This window comes from Heliangelus exortis, chromosome Z (assembly GCF_036169615.1).
Source record: "Heliangelus exortis chromosome Z, bHelExo1.hap1, whole genome shotgun sequence".
Taxonomy (NCBI): domain Eukaryota; kingdom Metazoa; phylum Chordata; class Aves; order Apodiformes; family Trochilidae; genus Heliangelus; species Heliangelus exortis.
Genome location: NC_092454.1, coordinates 54,588,519 through 54,610,685, shown reverse-complemented (window position 1 = coordinate 54,610,685; position 22,167 = coordinate 54,588,519). Strand labels below are relative to the sequence as shown.

The 22,167-nt window shown below is 40.7% G+C and overlaps 1 protein-coding gene across 1 annotated transcript; it reads left to right on the top strand.

Annotated features, from left to right (window-relative positions):
* Positions 1-12,263: 12,263 nt before the first annotated feature.
* Positions 12,264-22,156, top strand: CHRNA6 (cholinergic receptor nicotinic alpha 6 subunit). Its single transcript, XM_071730946.1, has 6 exons — positions 12,264-12,602; positions 14,837-14,976; positions 17,033-17,077; positions 18,142-18,251; positions 18,367-19,354; positions 21,426-22,156. Exons 1-6 carry the CDS (start codon positions 12,296-12,298, stop codon positions 21,546-21,548), a joined length of 1,713 nt encoding a protein of 570 aa, XP_071587047.1. The 5' UTR covers positions 12,264-12,295; the 3' UTR covers positions 21,549-22,156.
* Positions 22,157-22,167: the final 11 nt, after the last annotated feature.

Genomic DNA, 22,167 nt, shown 5'->3' with positions numbered 1-22,167 from the left:
TTGGTTCTGAGTATGGAGAGAAAAACATGCCTACCAGCATAGATGAAAAGGGGTTCATGGCTGTATAAGGACCAGGCAGAGCCCTATTGCGTTTGCTTTTATTGTGCTTGGAAACAACTTCGGAAGCAGTACAGCATCAGCAGAAGAAACTGCATAGCCTCAGAAATGCCATGCACTACACTCATCAGGAGTTTTGGATCTAGTTGCAGAAGAAACCCATACTGTCTGCAACTCTCTGATTCCTTCTGTGCACTGTGTCTGACCAAGAAAGAATGATGAAGCTGTCTTATCCTCTGTCAGCACTTTTCTCCTGCATAGTGGGACCTGGGAGTAGCTAGGGAAGGGTAACTCAAATTCTATAGTACAGCACTGGTGGTACTGTGTGCTGCCGTTCAAAGAACATTAACCAGAGGACGTTTCACAGTGTTGAATTGCACTTCATGGTACTGCAAATGGAGGTTGAGTCCAGTCATCCATAGCTGGGCCAGTGCAAATTCTTGAGCTACGGGTACAGTTTCCAGATGCTCTCTGTTGCTACCAGATTCATGTCAGCATCTGTTTTGCAGCTCCTGGAATATTAATTATTTACATATCTGTTCTTAATGAGTCAGTTAGCTCCTCATTTTTCATAATGCTGGGTAAACAGAATCCAACAGACTCTGTCTTTGTGTGTATGTGTGAATTAAATTAAAATTATCTGTGTTTGTTCTCATGAAAAGTTTTGGAAATCTGTGATGCTGGTTGCATTAATGTCAATGATAGCTGAGGGTCTGAACTTTAAGTTCAGGTTAGATGCCAGTCAACATTAATTAATACAAGTTCAGAAGCCCTCCTCAAAAATGGAAAGGCATAGGATTTATACATTCTCACCTGTTTGTTCCATAAGGCTTGTAACTGATACTTTGTGTATGCTGAGACTCAGAGGCACAAATAATAGAGTTTAAGACCTTTTAAAGGCTTTCATTGGCTCAATATGTTCAAACAGGTCAATCCAACTGTACTCAATTTAAACTTTATCTCCATCACAAAGCTGTTTGCCATTTTGACACCAAGTATACCCTTCATGTCCATGTTAGACCTCCTATGGCCATTGTATGAGCTCACAGGATAATCCATTAGAAGCTTTTCCCGTCAGGAACCATGTTGGTGATTAAGAACATAAGTACTCTTTACAGCACTGTGCTTGTGAAGCAGGTAAAGGAAATGAATGGCACTAGGGCCACTACCCCTTTCAAAACAAGGAATAAAGATGTGTTCTGCTGCTATATGATCTTCTGAGCTGTAGGTCTGTAGTGCTTATAATCAGTCAAGAAACCAAAATTTAGAAATAAATGCTCTGGCATTTGCTACAGCAAACCTGTGGTTTGTCTCTAAATCCCTTTTATATCCGTCTTGTATAAGCCCTAATTAATGTTTAATTCCTTACCAAAGTCTTCCATTAGGGATTCACTTTATTTCTGGGAGGCATGGGGCCATCACAACTAACATGTATCATTTGTTTGACAGTTTTATGGTTCAGCTGGAACAATTTGCAGAGCTGTCCATCAGTATCTTCCCTGCAGCTTTGCAGCCTTTCTATTTTAGACATGAAGTGCAGAACAGAGCAGAGTTAACAGGCTACTAAGTGATACTTGGAAACTGAAGGAATAAAGTTTAGAAAAGCCTTGGGAAATACTTTGCCTAGTGTTTTATTAATTTATTTTACTTTGTTTTGCAAAGGCTCAGTGGTAGTGCACTAGAAGAGGAGCTGTGCTTGTATTTTTGTGTCAGTATTGTTGTGATTTATTCAGTTCTCCCGATCAATTCTAGCACTATTGTCACTTCTCTGAAGCTGGGTAGGGCATGACAAACAATTGTGCTGTCTTAGTGTGGACTTAGTGCACTGTATAAGGCTCATGGATGCCTTTTTGCACTCTCCAATTCTGTGAGCATAATGTGGTGAGGCAACAGTAGGACAGAAGGGAAGAGATGTCAACAACTTCAGCTGTTAGGCATCTCTTCACCTTCTTATTAAAAAGCAATGACTAGTCCCAGGCCAACAGCCTCTTGCCAGCTGCTCCAGCATTTTAAATAGTGCTTCTTAGAGACTTTCTGTAATGGCAGGAGGAGCCTGCTAAAACAAGAGTACAATCCAGTGAAGAGAGAAGCCTGCTAATTATGCTTACAGAGAGAGGGAGAAAACACAGAGTGAGGGAAGCAAGTTCTGAAAAGTATATGTGTGCAGTGGTATCCGGGCTAAAACAAGATGGATTTGTTGGGCTGCTTGAAAGATTAGAAAGTTGGTTCTGCTTGACCAACCTGACCTTCTTTTATGACCAGGTGATGCTCCTACTGGATGAGGGAAAGGCTGTGGATGTTGTCTTCCAGGACTTCAGTGAAGCCTTTGACACTGCCTCCCATAGTGTTCTCATAGAGAAGCTGGAAGCTCATGGCATAGACAGATGGTCTCTACTCCAGGTAAAAAACTGGTTGGATGGTTAAGCCCAGAGAATTGTGGTGAAAGGAGTTAAATCTAGTAGCCCACCAGTCACAAGTGGTGTTCCCTAGGGCTCTGCTTTGGGACCAGTCTTGTTTAGTAACTTTCTCAATGATCTGGATGATCAAGTGCCCCCTCAGTAAATTTGCAGATTATACTAATTTGGGTGGGAGTGTTGATGTACCTGAAGGTATGAAGGCTCCACAGCAGGACCTAGAGAGGCAGGATCAATTGGCCAAGGTCAACAGCATGAGTTTCTACTAGGTCCTGCATTTCAGTCACAACATCCACAGGCAATGCTACAGGCTTGCTGTTTCTTCATGGGGTATGTATTGCTCCTCCAAGATTTTCATGTTACTCCTCACTGTTGCTATCTGACCAAATGGGTAAGGAAGGGTGATTTTTTAAGGGAAAAGGAGAGGCAAAGGAGCAGCACTGAAATCTCTACTTTCCAGAGCACAACCTCCTCTTTGACTTGTATTTTGCAAACTTCAGCCATACTGATGGGAATTTACTCAGTCATTAGAATGTTTAGGTTAAAGGGGGAAGGATGAAAAAAATCTATAGAAACAAAATAGAGCTCAGTAATCTCTTTAATAACTTTTCAATTGATATATGAAAAAGTATTCTGTGGGTACAGGCTACCATGGCCGTAAAAAAAAAAAATAATATTTTTTTTCCCTCTCAGAATTAACCATTTTCTTTTCAAGGGAAGTCACTTTGAAAAACACAAATTAGGATACCTGAAAAATTTCTTCTGGCCATAGAGATGGCCAAGAAAAAAGAGGTGTCTTCACAAATTATTTGTCCCTTTCCAGTTTAGCCTTCTTTCAAACTTTGGCCTTGCCTAAATTGCAAGGCTTCTAGCCATCTCTAAAATAAGAGTGATGCTGCTGAACCAGCAATATTTCAGGTCCAGCATTAGCTGTCACTGCTGCTCACTCTTCATGGGTCTGCTCAGGGAATTTCACCCTTTGCTCTTCCTTGTCAAGCTGAAGCTTATTGACAAAGTAAATGTGTTAGACAAGTGCTGACAAACTCTTTCCTGTCTTGGTGCTGATGTTTGACATGAGGCCAACTTCTGGTGATGCCTAGTGGATCACAGTTGACACTTTGTGTCACTTCTTGCTCTTCATCATCTTGTCTCTTAATATTTGTGTTTATGGCCCTGGAACTTTACAGCTGAATCTTCACAACTGAAGCCAAAGGGTGTCCTAGGAATTTATTATTGCCTTCTTCACCACTTTTGATTCAGAACTGCTGAATTTTTTCTAGGATGTAGGAATGACAATTGGAATCTGCCTGCCTATTCTACGCATTCCAACTTAACATATGCTTCAGCCTTGATTGTGACTGCATGTTTACATTCCTCCTTATGCAGGTAATGCAGGCTGACTTAAGATGCTTTTAGTAATTTGCTAGTGGATATTCTGACAAAAGGAAAATCAACTGTACTGCTGATTGCTATCATATGCATTGCACCAATTTTTTCTTCATTAGATATTCATATAGGTGAGTCATAAGCTCAAAAGCAATACATGTACATTATTATAGTTACAATGCCTTAAGGTACACAGCAGAGAAAGTTAAAATAGGACCTGCTGCACAACTTGTGGAGTCTGCAAAGAAACTGTCGTGTTTTTCCTCATTTCTGTCGCCCAGTTTTCTCCTTAATGAGAAGAAAACTCATCATTATTCATATAAGTCTGCCATCTGAATTTTCGTGTTAATGCCTACCTTTGTAAATTTTAGGGAGTGTTGGGTGGTACGAGCATACAACAAATGGAGAGCCTGTGCCAGCCTCAGAGTCTAAAGATGATCTAAGAGGCAAAGAATTGTCGTGTTGTGCCAGATGAAACAAGGCTAGGACAAAAGGGGGTGATCTGCCTGGCCTAACCTAAGCCATGCAGGCTTAGGCAGTTATCTACTCCCTGAAGAGCAGTCTCTGAGATGTCCCTGCTATGTCAATCTTCAGCAGCAGCAAATCTTCTTCCACTGATGACACAGAAAGCCTTTAAAATGGTACCTTGTTTATGGATAGCTGGAGTTAGATGGCATTAATCACCCTTTAAGCAGTTTGTTTATTTTTGCATGAAGCAGAGATAGGAATATATCAACTCTATACCTAAGACCTCTTCGCAAATACCGTGGCACGGCAGCTGATCACAAAACATTTCTACCTAATCCCAAGCCTATGTACAAAACTTGAAACCCTTCAGACATTGCCTTGTTGGTAGTTGATAGTCAGTGACAATACTTATGTAACTAAAGTAGATGCTGGTTTTAGTTAAGGTTTCCACCTCCTCTCTCAGTCACAATGCTCATTATGAGGTTGCTATTACTCTCTTTTCTTTCTTCCAAATGCTCTTTCAGAATACAACAGAATGTTGGTTTCTGACCATAATAACATAAAGCTTTTTCCTTACACTTTGGCCAGAGGCACTAGAGGTATTGATGGTTCAGCCTGTCCTAGAAATGTCTGAACTCATAAGTTTCACAAAACCATGCGTTAAGTAAAGTGTAGAGGTCTTTGTAGCTGTCAGACAGTCATTTAACAAAAATAAAGCATTGCTACATACAGAAGAAAGTCAATCCACTTTGCTGGTGTCCTCCATACCTCCCTCACTGATACAAAGGTGTCCATAGGAGAGATGGACAAGTCCCCCAACCTACCAAAAGCAACCTACTGCCACTTGGCTCTTGTTAATCTGAATGCACCCATTTGTGTTTCCAGTTACAGACTTAATTGCTTCTCACACAGCAGAAGGTAGATTTCTGTCCTTTCTTTCTGAATTTCCAGAAGGTTTGGATCTTAATTTGTCATCCATTTAAATGGGAACAGGCAGCTGGTCTCCTCTGGTATTCTTGAAGTACTGTCATCCAGATGCAAACTTAGGTGAGCCCCAAAACATTAAAAAAATCATAACTCAGGCATCCCAGAGTGACATGTTTCAGGACCACTGGAGCTTGGGTCACTTACACTGCAATGTCTTCATTCTTTGCAGCCCTTCAGATGGTGAGTAATTTAAATTCTGTCAGTCCCACAGCTGTCTTTCTCAGTACACTTTGTTTGAGAGCTAGCAATTAAGTAATGACTAAAGTGGATTAAAAATATTTTAGCAGTAGTCTAGTTTTTTTTGGTGAAGCAGTTTTGTTTGCAGAAGGATGGCACCATTTTCTAAGAGTAAAAGAGTTGTCTCCCCGACCTTCATATAAATCAATGGAAAATGGAAATATCTCATGTAGGAGCCATGTCATGATGAAATTTCATAAATGTCCCTTGGCTGCTTGGTCTTCTTAGGCTGCTTTATGTCACTACAGTCATAACATACTCCTTCCCACCAGGAACTCTTGTCAGAAAGTTTAGGTATGGCCAAATACTTTTCATAATTTTTCATTTTTTACCTGAAAGGAAGTTAAAATGTCTTGTGAAAATGTGCATGATTTTCTGACAAACTCTAGAAATGGCTCAAAAAAAAAGCTCTTAAGCTATTTAAAACAGCACTGGTAAGACATGTTGGCACAATCTGAGTACTGTGGCAGAGTCCTGACTCGGTTTTAGCACTGAGATAAGAATTTTCTCTTACAAAGAGGAGAAAACTCACCAGAGACTTCCACCATTTCCTTCTGGAGAAGAAGAATTCCCCCCGGTAAGAATTTTGACCAAAGGTCTCAGCTAATGGGAAATCTGAGCACACCTAACATTCTTTATTACATGTCAAGGGTTTGACATCAGAACTGCTCTAAACCTACTTTGATAGGTTTTTTGGAGTTAAAAGAAAAACATTTACACAGTTTCTCAGTTTCACATGGAATTTTAGCAGGACTACTGAGCTCTGACTGACTAAATTCCTGCCAGTTTCCATCACTCTTTAGTTTTTGCCAGGAGGACTCCCACTGACCAATTTCTGGTGGAGGAAAAAACAGGGGCTTAGTTTCAGGTGAAAGTATGACAGTGAGTACCCATGTTTGTGCAGGAGGCATTCCATTGTGGTTAGTGCCCTGAAATCCACATTTTCCTGATAATTTTTTGTTAACTTTCATGGTTGATCAATACTTTGGCTTTTCCTGGTGTTCGTGTGACCACTGAGATTTTTTTTCTTCCATGTCTTCCTATGCCAGTTTAGATATTGGCTCCTTTGAAGATGAGGCATCTTCATCTGAAGATGAAGACTATCAGCATACTCATAGCCACCACCTAGCTTCTGCACATGCTGCTTTGTACCCCCTATGGATCTGAAAGGAAGCAGGAGGAATGGCTAAAGCTGTTGAGGTATGGGAATTTCAGAAGAAAAATATGCAAGCACAAGAAATAATGTCACTTTAGTCCTCTTGCTCACTGACCAGACCACTTCCCTTGTGATAATTGTAATATTGGTATTTTTTCACAGTAATTAGTAGGACTCTTTTTTGTGTTCTTTGTTTTGTTTTTTTTTCCCTTTCTTTTTCGCTCTTCAGTTTCTAGTCACTTGTTAAGTTTGGGATCCCAGGAAAATAGAATACAGCCTCAGAGAATTTATTCAGCCAGCATACAAGTGTATTCATGAATCGTCAGGTCAGCAAGAGCACTGTTTGTTGTGCTTCCTCTGCATGGCTTTGTTCACTTGGTGCTTGAGTTACTAACTGCTGCCAATGGTCCATTATTCAATGAACTCACAAGGGCTAGAACCAAACATCTGCATTGACATTTTGAGCAGTCTAAACTTCATTCTTCCATGACAGAAACATGGATGAAGAGGAAATCTTCACTGTGCCCCAGTAATTCTTTTCTAGGGCCATCATACTCCTCCCTATTTCTAAGGAAATTTCCTTGTTGTGCTAAACCCTTGAATATTATTCTTCTTATTCATTCCTTTTAGCCTAGGAAATTTCTGACCTTGGTCTGGGACTTTACTGCAGGTATATTTCATTCACTCTTGTGTTCAGTCCAGCCCCATAATTTTTTATTCCAAGATTCCTATCCTTTCCAGTATTATACTAGCTTCTATGTTATTTTCCCTAGCAATATTGCTATTATACCCATTATCCTCAGAAAAGGAAGAGGACATTAGGAGAGCTGTCTACACCCACTGAATTCAACAACCCATCTTTTCAGGATATTATGTTATAGCATCCCTTTAAGAATTTCTATTTACACTGCTGCTTGATTTGAATTTTTCCCTACTTAAGAGATGTCAGAAGTAAAATATTTGCTATATGAGCATCCCTGGAGGCACTGCAGATGTCAGTGTATAATTAGGTGGCTTCCCAGTGATCCTACTCAAGCTTGTGTGGTCTTTATGTTATCACAACTATGTACATAAACAAAGAGATTGTGTTCTGATCTTTCTCCATTGTATCCCTTCAGAGTTGCTTCAAACAGAGGAGGGGAGATTTAGATTAGATATTAGGAAGAAATTCTTCACTATGGGGGTGCTGACACACTGGAACAAATTGCTCAGGGACGCTGTGGATGCCTCGTCCCTGGAAGTTCAAGGTGAGGTTGGATGGGTCTTTGAGCACCCTTATCTAGTGGGAGGTGTCCATGCAGGGGACCTGAAACTAGATATTGTTAAGGTCCCTTCAAACCCAAACCATTCTATGATTCTATGAAAATATGCCTCAGTTTTCATTCTGGGATTAAGGAGAAGTGGCATCTATACCAGAGGTTAAAAGAAGGTATAGAAGCATCTGATCCACCCATCAGTACAATGATTGCACCAAAGAAAGGTATTTACATGAGTGAAGTCTGGATATATGTATTTTGTATGTTGAATACATACTCCCAGGACTATTTCCTTTAACAGGATGCTAGAAAAGCAAGAGATTATTTGGTTTAGTTCTTTGAAACAGGTCAAGTTTTATCAGCCTAGATACGTCTCCATCAAGTTACAAGAGTTGGTCCAAACTGGAGGTCACTGAAGCTAAAAAAAGTGATGCTATTTTACTCCATATGTACAATATAAGGTGCTTGAGGATGATCAGTGATGCTTTAGTTTATCTTTGTGTTGTACTCTGGCTGTTGCAGCTGCCCATTAGACAGCATAATGGGAAAAAGCATTCCCATGAATGTACTTGGCTATTCAGTGTGTAGTGACTGTGTGACTTAGCAGACCCTATAGCTAAAAAAAGTAAAAAGAAAGGACTGTATCCCAGAGCATGTGATGTCCATGCCATGGACAGGGACATCTCCAAAAGAAGTTTTTTCCAAGCCCTGTCCTTGAATATTTCAGGTGGAGGGCATCCACAGCTTCTCTGGGCAACCCATCACAATGTCTCACCACCTTCTCAGTAAAGAATTTCTTCCTAGTATCTAATCTAAAACTACAATCTTCAAGTTTGAAACAATTACCTCTTGTCCCATTACTACAAGCCCTTGCAAAAAGTCCCTCCCAGGTTTCCTGTAGTGCCCTTCAAGTACTGGAAGGAAGGTCTCCCTGGTGCTTCTCTTCTCCAGGCTGAACAGCCCCTGCTCTCAGCCTGTCTTCATAGAAGAGGTGCTCTAGCCCTCTGATCATCTTTGTGGCCCTCCTCTGGACTTTATCCAACATTTCTATCTCCTTCTCATGTATTGGTCTGCAGAATGTGATACTGTACTCCAGTTGGGATCTCACAGGAGTGGAGTAGATGGGGAGAATCAGCTCCCTTGACCTGCTGGCCACACTTCTTTTAATGCAGCCCTGGATATAATTGGCTCTCTGGGCTGCAAGTGCACATTGCTGACTAATGGTGAGCTGCTCATCAACCAACACACTCAGGAAGGTACTGCATTTATTAACATAAATGATTCTAAAGCATTAAGGATGGGGTTTGACTGATACCTCAACTACCCCATTACGGTTTCCTTCCTCTGGCATAATTTTTATTAGCAGTAGGTGTCCTGTGCAGAAGGACAGAAGGAAGTGCTGTGTGTAAATATCCAGATAGAAGGGAGCTATAGTTGAGTTGGTTGCTTCTTTAACAGCTGCTTGGAAAACCATTAGGTAGCAGAGTAGACATAATGTACAATGCTGCTGAGATCCCACTCATCTTCACAGCTATTCCAGCACAGCCATAGCAAGCACCTGTACAGGTACCCCTGAGGAACAAGAGAGTGAGATGTTCATTCCCCCACAGTGCTTCTAGACCAGCAATGGAAAAGGGGGACAAGTTTCCCCTGGGTGCAAACTCACTAACTCAGTGATAGCAAACAGTTGGCATGGCACACTGTCTTCACTGAGTTTTCAGCAGGTGGTCAGTACATGGTGGCTCACCATGGAAAAGGTGTTTGTCACAGCCTCACTGAAGATGAATGACATGACATTGTCAAAGCCTACAAGCAATTCAGACACAGCTCTCCTGCAGTGAACTGCTTGGCTCCAGAGGGAAAATTCAGCTATTCAAACCTAGGCCTGACTCCAGAAGTCAAGATCAGTCATTAGCATTGCCTGCAGCACCATGGCCTTCAGCCAGAGTTACAGGGCACACAGGCAACCCTACAAATGAGTCCTAATGTTTTTTTCACAATCAACACTATGCAACTTTTACAATGTCAAACTCCAGTGGTGAAGTTCATCCATGTAATAGAAAACTTTATAGTGGGCAGATTTTTGTATCCCTTCAAGCTGCTTTTTCTGGCAGTGTTTCACAGAGTTTTTGTTATGCTTCCAGCTGGCTCTGTGTTGCTGAGGCAGTGCCTCAGCTGTTCTCTCTGGCACCTCCATCTGGATGTCTCATCAGCTGCTTGTCATGGCAAGTCTGAACTCTTTCCTTAATCTTCATCCTTTGCCAAAGCAACACCCACTCCAGCAGGGTCCTACCAGTAGTGGCACAACCCCTCCTGCACTCTGTTCATGGAATGCCTGGTTTTGCCTCCTAGCTCAGCCTCCTTTCCCAGTCTCTTCATCCCTATAAGAAAGCAGCTGTTTACCTCAAATCTATCAGTTAAGGATCACCTGGTGAGCTGGCCTGCCGGTGCTCTCATTGTCTTTAGGAACACACTCCTTACCCTCACCTCTGACGATCTGTCCATTTAACCTAGATATGCATTTGCAGGTCTGTTCCCTTTTCACACTCAGTTACCTGGCCTGTCAATTTTGAAGAAGATGAAGAAAATGTTTGGAAATGTCAAAACATTTTATTTTGGGGTTAGTGAGTTTCCAAACTACATCTGACTTTGTTACCACATGTCATCTTTCTGCAAGCACTGGGCTTTAACAAGAGTGCTTGTGCCATGACTACAGCCAGCCACAGGCATCTGTCCTGTGATGCTGCATGGCTGCATAATTCTTTTAGCCACAGTGCACCGTAGGCAGCATAAATTCAAGGAGGAAGTATGAGCTTCATTGGATGAGGTTAGGGAACTGCAAGGTGGTGGACTTGGACTGTTAATATCATTCTAACAAACATTGTAACTTGGAAAACAGACACAAAGCAAAATGGGTTTTGTGTTGTTTACTCTTTCCCTTGGAAAATGTTGGCAAAAAAGGAATTTACAAGAAAAATAATTATGCTGAAACCAATTTGATCTTAAAATAATTTGTAAGGAGAATTGATATCTGCCTTCATCTTGGAGATGCCTTATAGCATATCTTGTGCCCTATACTTCACTTAGACCAATACTTAGCATGCTCCTGCATTTCAGAGTGCAATATGGTTCACAGCTCCCCAAATACTCTTTTGGCATTATTTTTTGTTTGTTTTCACCTCTCCCTACTTCTTGTCACTAGATGAGCTCTGGAGCAGGGCCTCTGTTAGTAATCCTCCAAGACTGACACCTTGCCCCCTTTAAATATCTTCTCTATTCAGGCAACTCCTACATTTCTTGCTTCCAGACAAACCCCTTCACTTCGACCCGTATTTTAACTTGTAAAGAAAGTAAAACACTTTCTCACCCTGAGCTGCTCTGTGTCTGCAGTATGAAGAGCATCTTTTTTCTGTTTATGGCTTTTTTCCACACTAACACAACAAAGTAACTGCCTGGAAATCAGCTGCATTTCTGTTTTGATCAAATCATTCATCAAGTCACTCAGACATGTTTATGCTGGATTGAGCACACATAAAGGACATTCCCTGTCCAATCTGCTTTCTTGGAGGCTGGATGGCACCAAGTAACTTGTGGTGCCTTACACTCCTCTGAAGAGAAACAGGGTCCTCAGTTTCTCAGACCCTTTGCCTGGAGATTCTATACAGGCATTGCTGTTGCAAAGGCATGCATGCTCAACACTTGAGGAATAAACATGCATCATTTTCTACTGAATAGGACTCTCAGTTTATTAACTTCTTAATGAAAAGTAACACTGTCTCAGGGAACTTGGCCTGTCAGACACATCTGTATGAGTGTCTGCTGCTGTTCCTTTATTCTGCTGCTCTGTTTCTGCACTAGGAAGATACTGGCACAGGAACCACTGTGCACAGGCAAATTGAATAACTTAGCATGCTTAGTAGTTCCCAACAGATGGCAATAATAAATCTCCTTGCCTCAGATTTATTAATTTACAATACTGTAAAGCAATTCTATCACACAGTGCTACACTTCTTTCAAGTTTTGGATAGTTTGTGGTAAAGATGTTCAAACCATATAGAATTCATTTCTCCTGCTGTGATATTAGCACTCAGCCAACAAACTCAAGTTAGCATTTCTGCATATTCTGACAGACTGACTCAGGTGAGTGCCTAGTAACAGCTAAACAGGGGCTTTTGGATTAATGTTCTTTAACCAGTGGGTGGAGGACTAAGCCAATTCCTCCCCCTGACAAAGGCTGGCCAGTGTCTTGCCTTTTCTCTCACTCCTGCACTCTTACACAGTCCCCCAGAGGCGAGGGTGCGGGTGACTGCAAATGTGAAAAGTCACCTGATAGGATGATGCCTGACTCCCTTTTCACTGAAGAGCATAAGCTCTCCTTGCCTGGTGGTAGTGGAAGCAACTCTGCTGGGGTTTGCACTGCTCAGCAGGCTGCAGAGTTTGCTGCAAATGCAAAACTGAAATCCTGCCTACTTACCATCCAGGGGGGCTTGTATATCTTTTTGCCTTCTGTTTCTTTCCCCAGACCTTTCTTTTCAAAAGGAAGCTATATTCTACTGCTAGCAATGCATCCTGAGAGGTGGCTTTGTTGGTGTTGCTCTGCTGTCTGTGTGTGGGAATTTGTGTTCACATCCTTGATTAAAGGTAGGCTGTCTTTGATACTAGTCTCTAAAATGTTTTCTTGTCACTGTCTGCTTCTGATTTCCTGGAATGAATTCAATGTAAACCTTCTATTAGCTTTTTCTGTCCTGAAATATATACATATATATATATGAAAATGAAATAGGTGTTCTAGTAATTTTGCAGATGCTCAATCAATGCAGGCTAAAGATGTGCATGTTTGGTACTCACATCTTCAGAAGTGAGAACTCAATATATTTTTGTACACTGATATTTTTAATCTATGGCTAAATATACTGGAATTATTTCCATATGCACATCTCTCTGAGTTCAGAGGGATTTCTTTTTTTAAGTCAATGCATCTTCTTGGAAGTCTCACTTCTCCTGACAACCAAACCATGTATGAATTACAATGCATAGAGGGCAGTCTCTTAAAGCAGCACCAATGGGATAAGAATCTGTAACTGAAGTATACAGTATACAGAAGGGCCTAAGTATTTGTCTGTTTCTGTTACATTATTTTAAAGCATGTGTCTGTTAAGAAACCAGTAGGAAAATTAAAAATTAAACATGACTTTAGACTCTCTGGGTTTAGTCAGCAGACTTTGGTAAGAAACTCATGTTCCCACAGTAGGGTACTTCTAGTTGCAGTGCAATGGATGATGAAGACATCTGAAAAGGAAACTGCAATTTCCTTTTTAAATGGGGTAATATGTGGTATACAAACACTGAAATTTTAGAGATACTCATCTGTCTTCTCTGAAGGATACTGAAAGAATGAAACAAGACATCAAGTCATTGAACTTATACTGGAATTTTCTTTCCATATTTGTAAGTTCACAGTAACCAATATTTCAGGTTTTAATTGTGATAATCCTCTGAATCTGAGCATGCTTTGTATCACTTCAGAGGGAGAAACATATTTTTTTTCAAAAATGTGTGTGGACATCCTAAGCATGAAAGCAATGTTGTATGCTGAGATGAAGAGTATCCCTGTAGGACATCTGTGCAATCACAGGCCCTTGTGTTCACTGAAGGAAATGTAAATTGTAAATTTATGTCCATGCTGCCTGACCCAAACCCCTACTATGTTTAAATTTTTGGAGTCATAATGTCATATCATGATTTCTTTCCTGTCAGGTTCTGGAGCAGCCTTGGACTAACACAAAAGCTTATGACCATATATTTAAAAAACTAAGTTTTTCCCCAGGTATATCCCTAATATCTTTGGAATTGTCCTATACCTCTGACAGCACAGCTGTGCTCAGTATGATGAGCAAGCTCTAAGTCTTTGCCTTATAAAGTATTTTGAAATTTTGTTTTTAATTATAGTAGTGCATTGAAATAGCAAAGTCATTCAAGAAAAATTATTTTTCTGAACTGGTGTCACCAGAGTCCACATAATTTAATCTTTCCTTTTAAAATCAAAGTCTGTAGCTTTAGCAATGTTGAAATACCAATTTCAGGTTTGAGCTATAGGTATAAGATTAAGGGTATTCTTCTTGACACTGCAGTGAAGCATCTCAGTGCCTATCATGTATTCTCTCTAAACCATCTGGTCTGGCCTGCATGGACTGGAGGTTACAGCTGTGATCTGTTTGTTCCCAAAGAACAGTTCAGGATTACAAAGATGCCTGCTATTCTGTAAGACATTCTAATATTTCCATTTTTTCTCATAGAACTTAATAAACAAGCTTGCTTCAGAGAAAAAACTGTGCTATCTAAAGAGCTAAAACAGCAAACATGAAGATTAAATATAGGCATAGTTTTTAAGACTAGGAGGCATCATTATAATCACCTAATCAGAGTCCCTAAGAGAGATTTGTGTCCAGTAGCTGCAGGCTCAACTTTTCATTTCTGAGTAAGTAGCTATACATTTTATAAACTATACGTTTTACCATAAAAACTCCCAAAGATGAAATCCACCACATTTATACTTTTCCTGCCACCTTACTCCACTGAGATCTGAAGTCAGCGTGGCTCAGATGGAGGCCCATAGACTGGATCTATCATAGGAGAGATTTCTGTTTGGCATTAACTTGAATTTTGAGGAGACAGGGAGCAGTGGGCAATGTCCTGCAGAAGAATGCTTTCAGATGACAGCATGGTGGAAGCCCTCTTCTCTCTGCTCCTGTTTCTTGATACATGATTGCAAACACAGGATCCAAAAATACAACATGGACTAGTGTGCTACCCAGCATCTTCCTTCCCTCTTCCTTGCCCCTCACACAGCTGCTCTTTTTCCTTTCCCAACACAGATACCAGCGCCTGTGAATCAGAGGAACGGCTATTTCACAAACTCTTCTCCCAGTACAACCAGTTCATCAGGCCAGTGGAAAATGTGTCTGACCCTGTCACAGTGTACTTTGAACTAGCCATTACACAGCTTACAAATGTGGTAAGACTCCTTACAGAACACTGCTGAGGTTTGGGGATGGTTGCAAACACAAGCAAATGGCTAAAGCAGCAGGTGTGATTGTGGTGGCTGTCACAGCTGACATTGCTGTGTGTGTATACATGTACATGCTGAGACCTTTGCTGTCCTGTCTGCCAGCTGAGTCACTCCAGTTGCTCAAACAAGCAGTTTGGACTATTGCAGTAGGAACTGTATTTTCTTACTGTGTAAGAAAGTACCAAATCCCTCTGCCCTGGGCAGCAGCCTCTGGCACCTGGAGCAGCAGTACCAAGTGTTCAAGCCTGCTCTCCACAGGGCTAGCCGACTGCAGAGACACCTGCCTGTGTCAGATTGTGTAACATGTGGCCTAGTTCTGCTGTGGGGCCAGTGGCATTTCCCAGTGGTCCTGAGAGATAAATCTTCTGTGTGTGTGAGTGTGTTTGTGTGTGTGCGTGCTTTTTAAATCTCTTTATTTCACAAAAGCATAGGGGACGTGCAGCCTGCAGAGTGGTGATTTAAAGCATGGAGCTGGTGTGGAACTTTATGTGTTCCAGGGTGTTTGTACACAAACAAGGGTGAGTGTGTCCAGCATGACAAACATGCTGGGCAGAGCAGAGGGACTGTGGAAGAAGCAAAATTATCCACAGTACAGAGGCTGCGATTTGGTAGGGGCATGTAGTGATAGGACAAGGGGTAATGGTTTTAAGAAGAGGGTAGATTTAGGTTAGACGTTAGGAAGAAATTCTTTAGTGCAAGGATGGTGACACACTGGCATAGGCTACCTGGAGAAGTTTTGCATGCCCCATCCCTGGAAGTGTTCAAGACCAGATTGGACGGGGCTTGGAGCAACCCACTGTAGTGGGTGGTGTCCCTGTCCATGCAGGGGGTTGGAACTAGATGATCTAAACCAAACCATTCTAGGATTCTATGATTCCAAGGTACCTAGTTGAGTCCCTAATGGAGTAACAGGCAAACAGTGAGGAGCAACATTCAACAGCAGCCAAGGGAGCTCCTTTTATCTAAGAGTATAAATTAAGGCATTGTGAGTCCTCAGGGTGAAGGCATTTGTCACCTTTTGGTGTTGTTTCATCAAAGTATTGTGTTTCCATATTACAAATAGGTTTCAGCAGTTCTATATCATACTGCAGCCCCTGGCTTCCAGTGCTGTCTTTGGGAAAAAAAAAAAGGAACATCATAAGTAAATCAGCTCAAGAAAGAAGCATGATTTTTGCAAGAATGTAGATAGTTTAACACATAGACAGAAAGCCTATAAGCATTTCAAAATTATCTTTGTGCTTAATGTTCAGTATGCAATTCTGAAAATTCGTCTACATTTTCTACCTTTGGCTTGTAAACATCTCATTTTTTTTCAGTCCATATGTTTCAAAGCTAAGAACTTCCTGAAGCAATACTTTTGCAGATGTTTTCATTGTGAATGTCAGCTTGCATTCATAAATGTATGTAATTAGTCTTACAAAATACTTTTAGACTGAAGGATCATTAGAACAAGGTCCAGTCTTTTATTTTTGAGTCTCTTGCAGCATCTGCCTGATTCATCGCTGGTTGACAGTAGCAATAATTGACTGTATAAAGAAGGTCTTAGGATAATTTGGTGCTGGGTTAGTGCACCTGCTGTAAAGGTTTGCATATAAATGCAAGGACACTGTGGTACTGTGGTACATTTTACTTGAAACTTGACCAGTACTGTGCTGTGTAAGAAGAGCTTTTTAAATACTGAATCCAACAAAATACATAGGCACCAACAGAACCTTATTCCTCTGGTACTGGGTCAGAGCAATTGTAAGTTTTATGTTCTCCAGGTACTCTTTGCATACCTGCAGCTCTTTGGATGTCTGGTATTTGCAAAGCATACTTTTTCAGTAGAATATTAAAAAATTTTCACTAGAACTGCACATGACTGTGCATGATACCGAAGTCCCTTGGTGTCCTTTAATGTGGAATTCTAGTTTCCAGTTTTATCAGAGCAAGATTGTGGTCATCTCAGGATATTATAACTGATTTATGGAGTGAAGGCTTGCATGCCTCTGTTTCTTCCTAGGATGAAGTCAATCAGATTATGGAAACGAATTTGTGGCTAAGACACGTAAGTGACTGAATTGCGTTTCTTATGCATTGTGTGTTGATGTGATGAAATGTGTGTGTAGCCTTGTAAGCTACATCTGTAGAATAGGTGCTTTTTTTTTAATGGTAAGAATAAGGAGAGAGCCACAGCTGAAAAAGTAATTCCTGTGTTCTTACTTCCAAGAAGTTACATCCCCCATATTTCCTATGCCATATTCTTTAACTTCATGATCATTGGTTTATCTGGTAAATCTAGCTGAATGTACCCATCAGAGAGTGACCAAACATGCAGCTCTACAGTCCTGTGTCATCTCCAAACTGAATTTCCCAACCAAAACATTTATTAGCAAAAGGAACAGTACTCCATTTTCCCTGATACTTTTAACATTTATACATAGACAAAGATCCTTACAGGACCTAAACTGCTGAGGAAAAAAAACCAACTTCCACCAAAACTGCTTTCCCTCTGGCACTGAGTGGTCCACACAAAGCTTTCAGAAGAAATTGCTGCTCTCATGATCAGGATCTTGAGTAGGCTGCAAGATCATGGAGCATGGCCCCACAATAAGGCACTAGGGAGCAGTGCAAGAGAGTCACTGGGCATCCTTTGCTGCCCCTGACTTGGTAATTCACTACCCCTGTGGAACAAGTAATGTTCCCTGCAGCAACTGCCCTTTAGTGTGCATATGCATTTCCTTTTTCCTTGGGGTGCTGGGCTCTTTAGAAACTGGGCTCCTTCAGACCACAGGGTGCACTCTTCTGTCAGCAGCAGCAAGGCCTGTGTTTCCTCTCTGCAGTGGGGAAAATAACCTTGCACAGGTAAGCATCTGTCAGCATGTCAGTAATGGGTAATAATTGACATCCCCTCCTTCACAGAGAAGGGCATAGAAAATGAATGTGAGCAAGATTCAGGCATATCCAGTGTTTCTTCAGGTCATGGTCTTGTTTTCTTGCAGACCATTATCCCCAGCTACATGTGCTACACTTTCTGTCTTTATTATAGCCTCTCATCTTACAGGAAGGTCTGAGAAGCAGATATTTGCTGATACTAGAAACTTTTAAAACACTTGTCCACTTGTCTTTTAGATTTGGAATGACTACAAATTGAGATGGAATCCCAGAGAATACGATGGCATTGAATTTGTTCGGGTTCCAGCAGATAAAATTTGGAAACCAGATATCGTCTTGTATAATAAGTACAAACAGTTTTCTATTTTACCCATTCTACCAAAAGCATCCTCTTGCAGTGCCAATGGAAGATACTTTACTGCCATGGTAATTTTCTTTTCTTTGCATCATTTGTCTTACTAGTGCTGTGGGAGATTTTCAAGTTGAAGGCAAGACCAAAGCCCTGCTTCGCTATGATGGAATGATCACTTGGACCCCACCAGCTATATTTAAGAGCTCCTGTCCAATGGATATTACCTTTTTCCCTTTTGATCATCAGAACTGTTCACTGAAATTTGGCTCATGGACCTATGACAAAGCCAAAATTGATCTTCTGATCATTGGATCCAAAGTAGATATGAATGACTTTTGGGAAAATAGTGAATGGGAAATAGTTGATGCTTCTGGTTACAAACATGACATCAAATATAACTGCTGTGAAGAGATCTACACAGATATAACCTATTCCTTTTATATTCGAAGGCTGCCAATGTTTTACACCATAAATCTTATAATTCCCTGTCTCTTCATCTCGTTCCTGACTGTATTAGTCTTTTACTTGCCATCTGACTGTGGTGAGAAAGTGACTCTTTGCATCTCTGTGCTGCTTTCTTTGACTGTATTTTTACTGGTGATCACAGAAACAATCCCATCCACCTCTTTAGTAATTCCCCTTGTAGGTGAATATTTACTCTTCACTATGATATTCGTGACTCTTTCAATTGTCATCACAGTGTTTGTTCTGAATATACATTACAGGACTCCAACCACACACACAATGCCCAGATGGGTAAAAAACATCTTTCTTAGCCTGCTCCCCAAAGTCCTGTTGATGCAGAGACCACTAGAACAACAGAAAAAAAGCATGTCCAGAAAAAACAAGAAAGAATTGGCCAGTATGTCAGGCAAGTCAAAGCAAAGAAAACACAAGGATACCAAATCACACACGGAGCAACAGTGCAGTCACTGTGGTAAGAAAACTGAACTCTCTGCCATCAAAAGAAGAAAACTGAGCCAGCAGCCACTGAAATGGATGGTAGAACATGTGGAGTACTCCCCAGAAGTGAAAGAAGTTATTACAAATGTTCAGTTCATCGCAGAAAACATGAGGGCTCAAAATGAAACCAAAGAGGTAAGGGAGGTAACCACCGAACTGGGTATGGGATCCCATGTCCAGCAGTCCACAAGAGAATAGCAAAGTGAAAACATGATCTAGGCGAGAACCCCTGAGAATAACTGGAGGTCTAGAAATAATATTTTGAGACTTGTGAATGGGTCAAAGTTTCCTACAGAAAGGGAGGAGATAAATCATCCACTGGGGATGGACCCAAAAAATGATCTCATCTGTTCTTCATCTGTCCCCAGTGGATAATTTAAGCAGAAATACAGTTTTAGGTTAGATATCAGGCTCACCCTTCCAAACAAAAGAAGAGGAGCATCAGCCCTTTACAGCCAAGGGGAGTGAACTTTGATCAGCAGTAAAGACAGATTTGATCCTTCCATGAGGTGGGGGGTGGACTAGATGAGACCTTAGAGGTCCCTACTGCTGTAGATCCATAGATTAAAGGTAGCTCAGAAACAATCCCCCTCCATTGCTCACCAACTTGCTCAGCCTGAGTAATCAGTGACATCAGTACTGAGCTTGCTATTTGGCAATCATGTTTTTCTAAGCTAGTAATGGAGTGTGCATATTTGGGAAATGCTTTTTAAAGAACAGGGCTTTTCTAGCAGCACAGCAGTTCATCTGGAAAAAAAGTCCTTATCTGATGATATCTCTGGTAAAGATATTCCTTTCAGAATGCTCTTTTTATTTAGTCTCAGTCTGGTGTGTTCTTGCTTTTTTTACAGTGACTTGACTAATTTTGGCTGCAGTGATAAAGTATTTTGAGCCATGACAAGCATACATTGAAATAAAAGTTGAGTTTTGGGGGAAGATAGATGAATAACAACAGGTAACAGATGCATAAAGAACAAGATTTTTTTCAAAAGAGTGAGAGAGAGGGTGGTTTAAAAATGAAACTGGGCATTGGAACTGACGGATTTGCTTACATGAGGTTATAAATCTTTCAATCCTAACTGGGATTACTATCATAGAAAATGATGCATGTTGCAATTAAAAGAATTCCAGGGCCTTTTCCTCAGGTGTAAACACAAGCAACTAAAAGCAGATTCAAGAAAGATTATCTGCCATCGCATTAAACCCAGGACTCACAAGGAAAAGGAATTCTCTGTCACTTCAAGATGTTTTCTAAAAGTCTGTAGAACTTAATGAAACATTTATGTTTGATCTGTCATGAAGTCTTTGCTTTTGGTTTTGAAGTTTTTTTCAGATGCTCTATAATGGCAAAATCCATTTCAGAATTAAATACTGATGAATTTGTATTGAAAACCACGAATACTTAGTAAGGAAAATAATGAGAGGTATTCTGTCTATCAGAATATTTTGTTGAAATCAGCACAAATTCATCCATCTTCTGTGCAACACAAATTTTTTTTTTTCCTTTTTTTTTGATCCTGTGGAAGAGGTATCATCTGAAAACAAGCCCTGTAACTTTCCAAATAAAGGACTACATTTAAGCCCTGGTGTCTGAAATCATAGGGTGAGCAGATAATACACATCAGCCCAAAGCAAAAGACAGGAATCTGTCATCACAGAGGTGGATAGGGATTGAACTGATGCTTGCTTCGTATCTATGCCCTTAATGTTTTGCTTGATCCCAACATTTTAGCCCTGCTCTCACTGCCAACACAGCTGCATAAAACATAATCAGATACCATATTCAGCTAATTTCTTTTATGAACTTCAAACAAAGCTTTACATGAAGCAGTCAAATAACATACTACCTTGATTACACATCATGGTAAGTTTCCCATTCCCAGTTTTCCCAATTTGCATTTTGCAAAAGTTTTTAGGTCCAGGCTGAACAGGGCTCTGAGCAACCTGATCTAGTGGGAGGTGTCCCTGCCCATGGGAGGGGGGTTGGAACTGGATGATCTGAAAGGTCCCTTTCAACCCTGAAAATTCTGTGGTTCTATGAAAACTGCTACTATGAAACTATGAAAACCCAACTATAAGTGCAACAAACAACTTCTTTGACTGTATAAATTTTCTTACATTCAAAAGCATAAGGAACATGTCTACTACATAATGTCATGTCTCAATTGAATCTTACCTATAGTTTACCTTTCTTTTTCTCTTGCAGGTGGAAGATGATTGGAAATACGTAGCTATGGTGATAGACAGAGTATTTCTCTGGGTATTTATAATTCTTTGTGTGTTTGGGACTGCAGGGCTCTTTATTCAGCCACTAATAGCAGATACATAACTTGATCTCCTGCTTTATATCCACTTCTGTTCTTGGTTCAGAGCTGTCCCTTCTATTTCTCTCCTCTCACCGTATGCCTCTGCTCATCACCTCCTCAGCAAACAGCCACAGAGGAAAGGACTAAGAGCGAGAAGGGCCCTCCAGAAAAGCAAACAATAGAAGACAGAATGAGAAGAGGGCTCAGAAGGGGAGATGAATATGGGGTCTTTCTACAGTGGCATTTTTAGAGTGCCAGTTGGTCTATCCCAGTGTGATCAGCTGTAACAGTAGCACTGAGGATGACAGGAAAAGAGTGAAATTATTTACCTTTTCTCTTGGTTTAAGTACAGATAGCTGTTAGGATAGTTCAGGCAATTCTGAGTCCATTTCCCAAAGAGGAGTCTACCCAGTTTCATTTTTCTTTTCTGAACATAACTCTTCCTTACCTTTGAGTTAACTAACATTTCCTCTCTTTTTCTCTCTTTGTATAATAAACAAGAGTCTGGTATGGCACTTACGTGAGGTACTGCTGGATCAGTGCTCCATATTTTGTTCTTGTGCCAGAGCAGCCAACACTTGAAATAGAAGTACAGTAAAACAAAACCCTTGATCCTATAATATTTTCGATACAATCCCGATG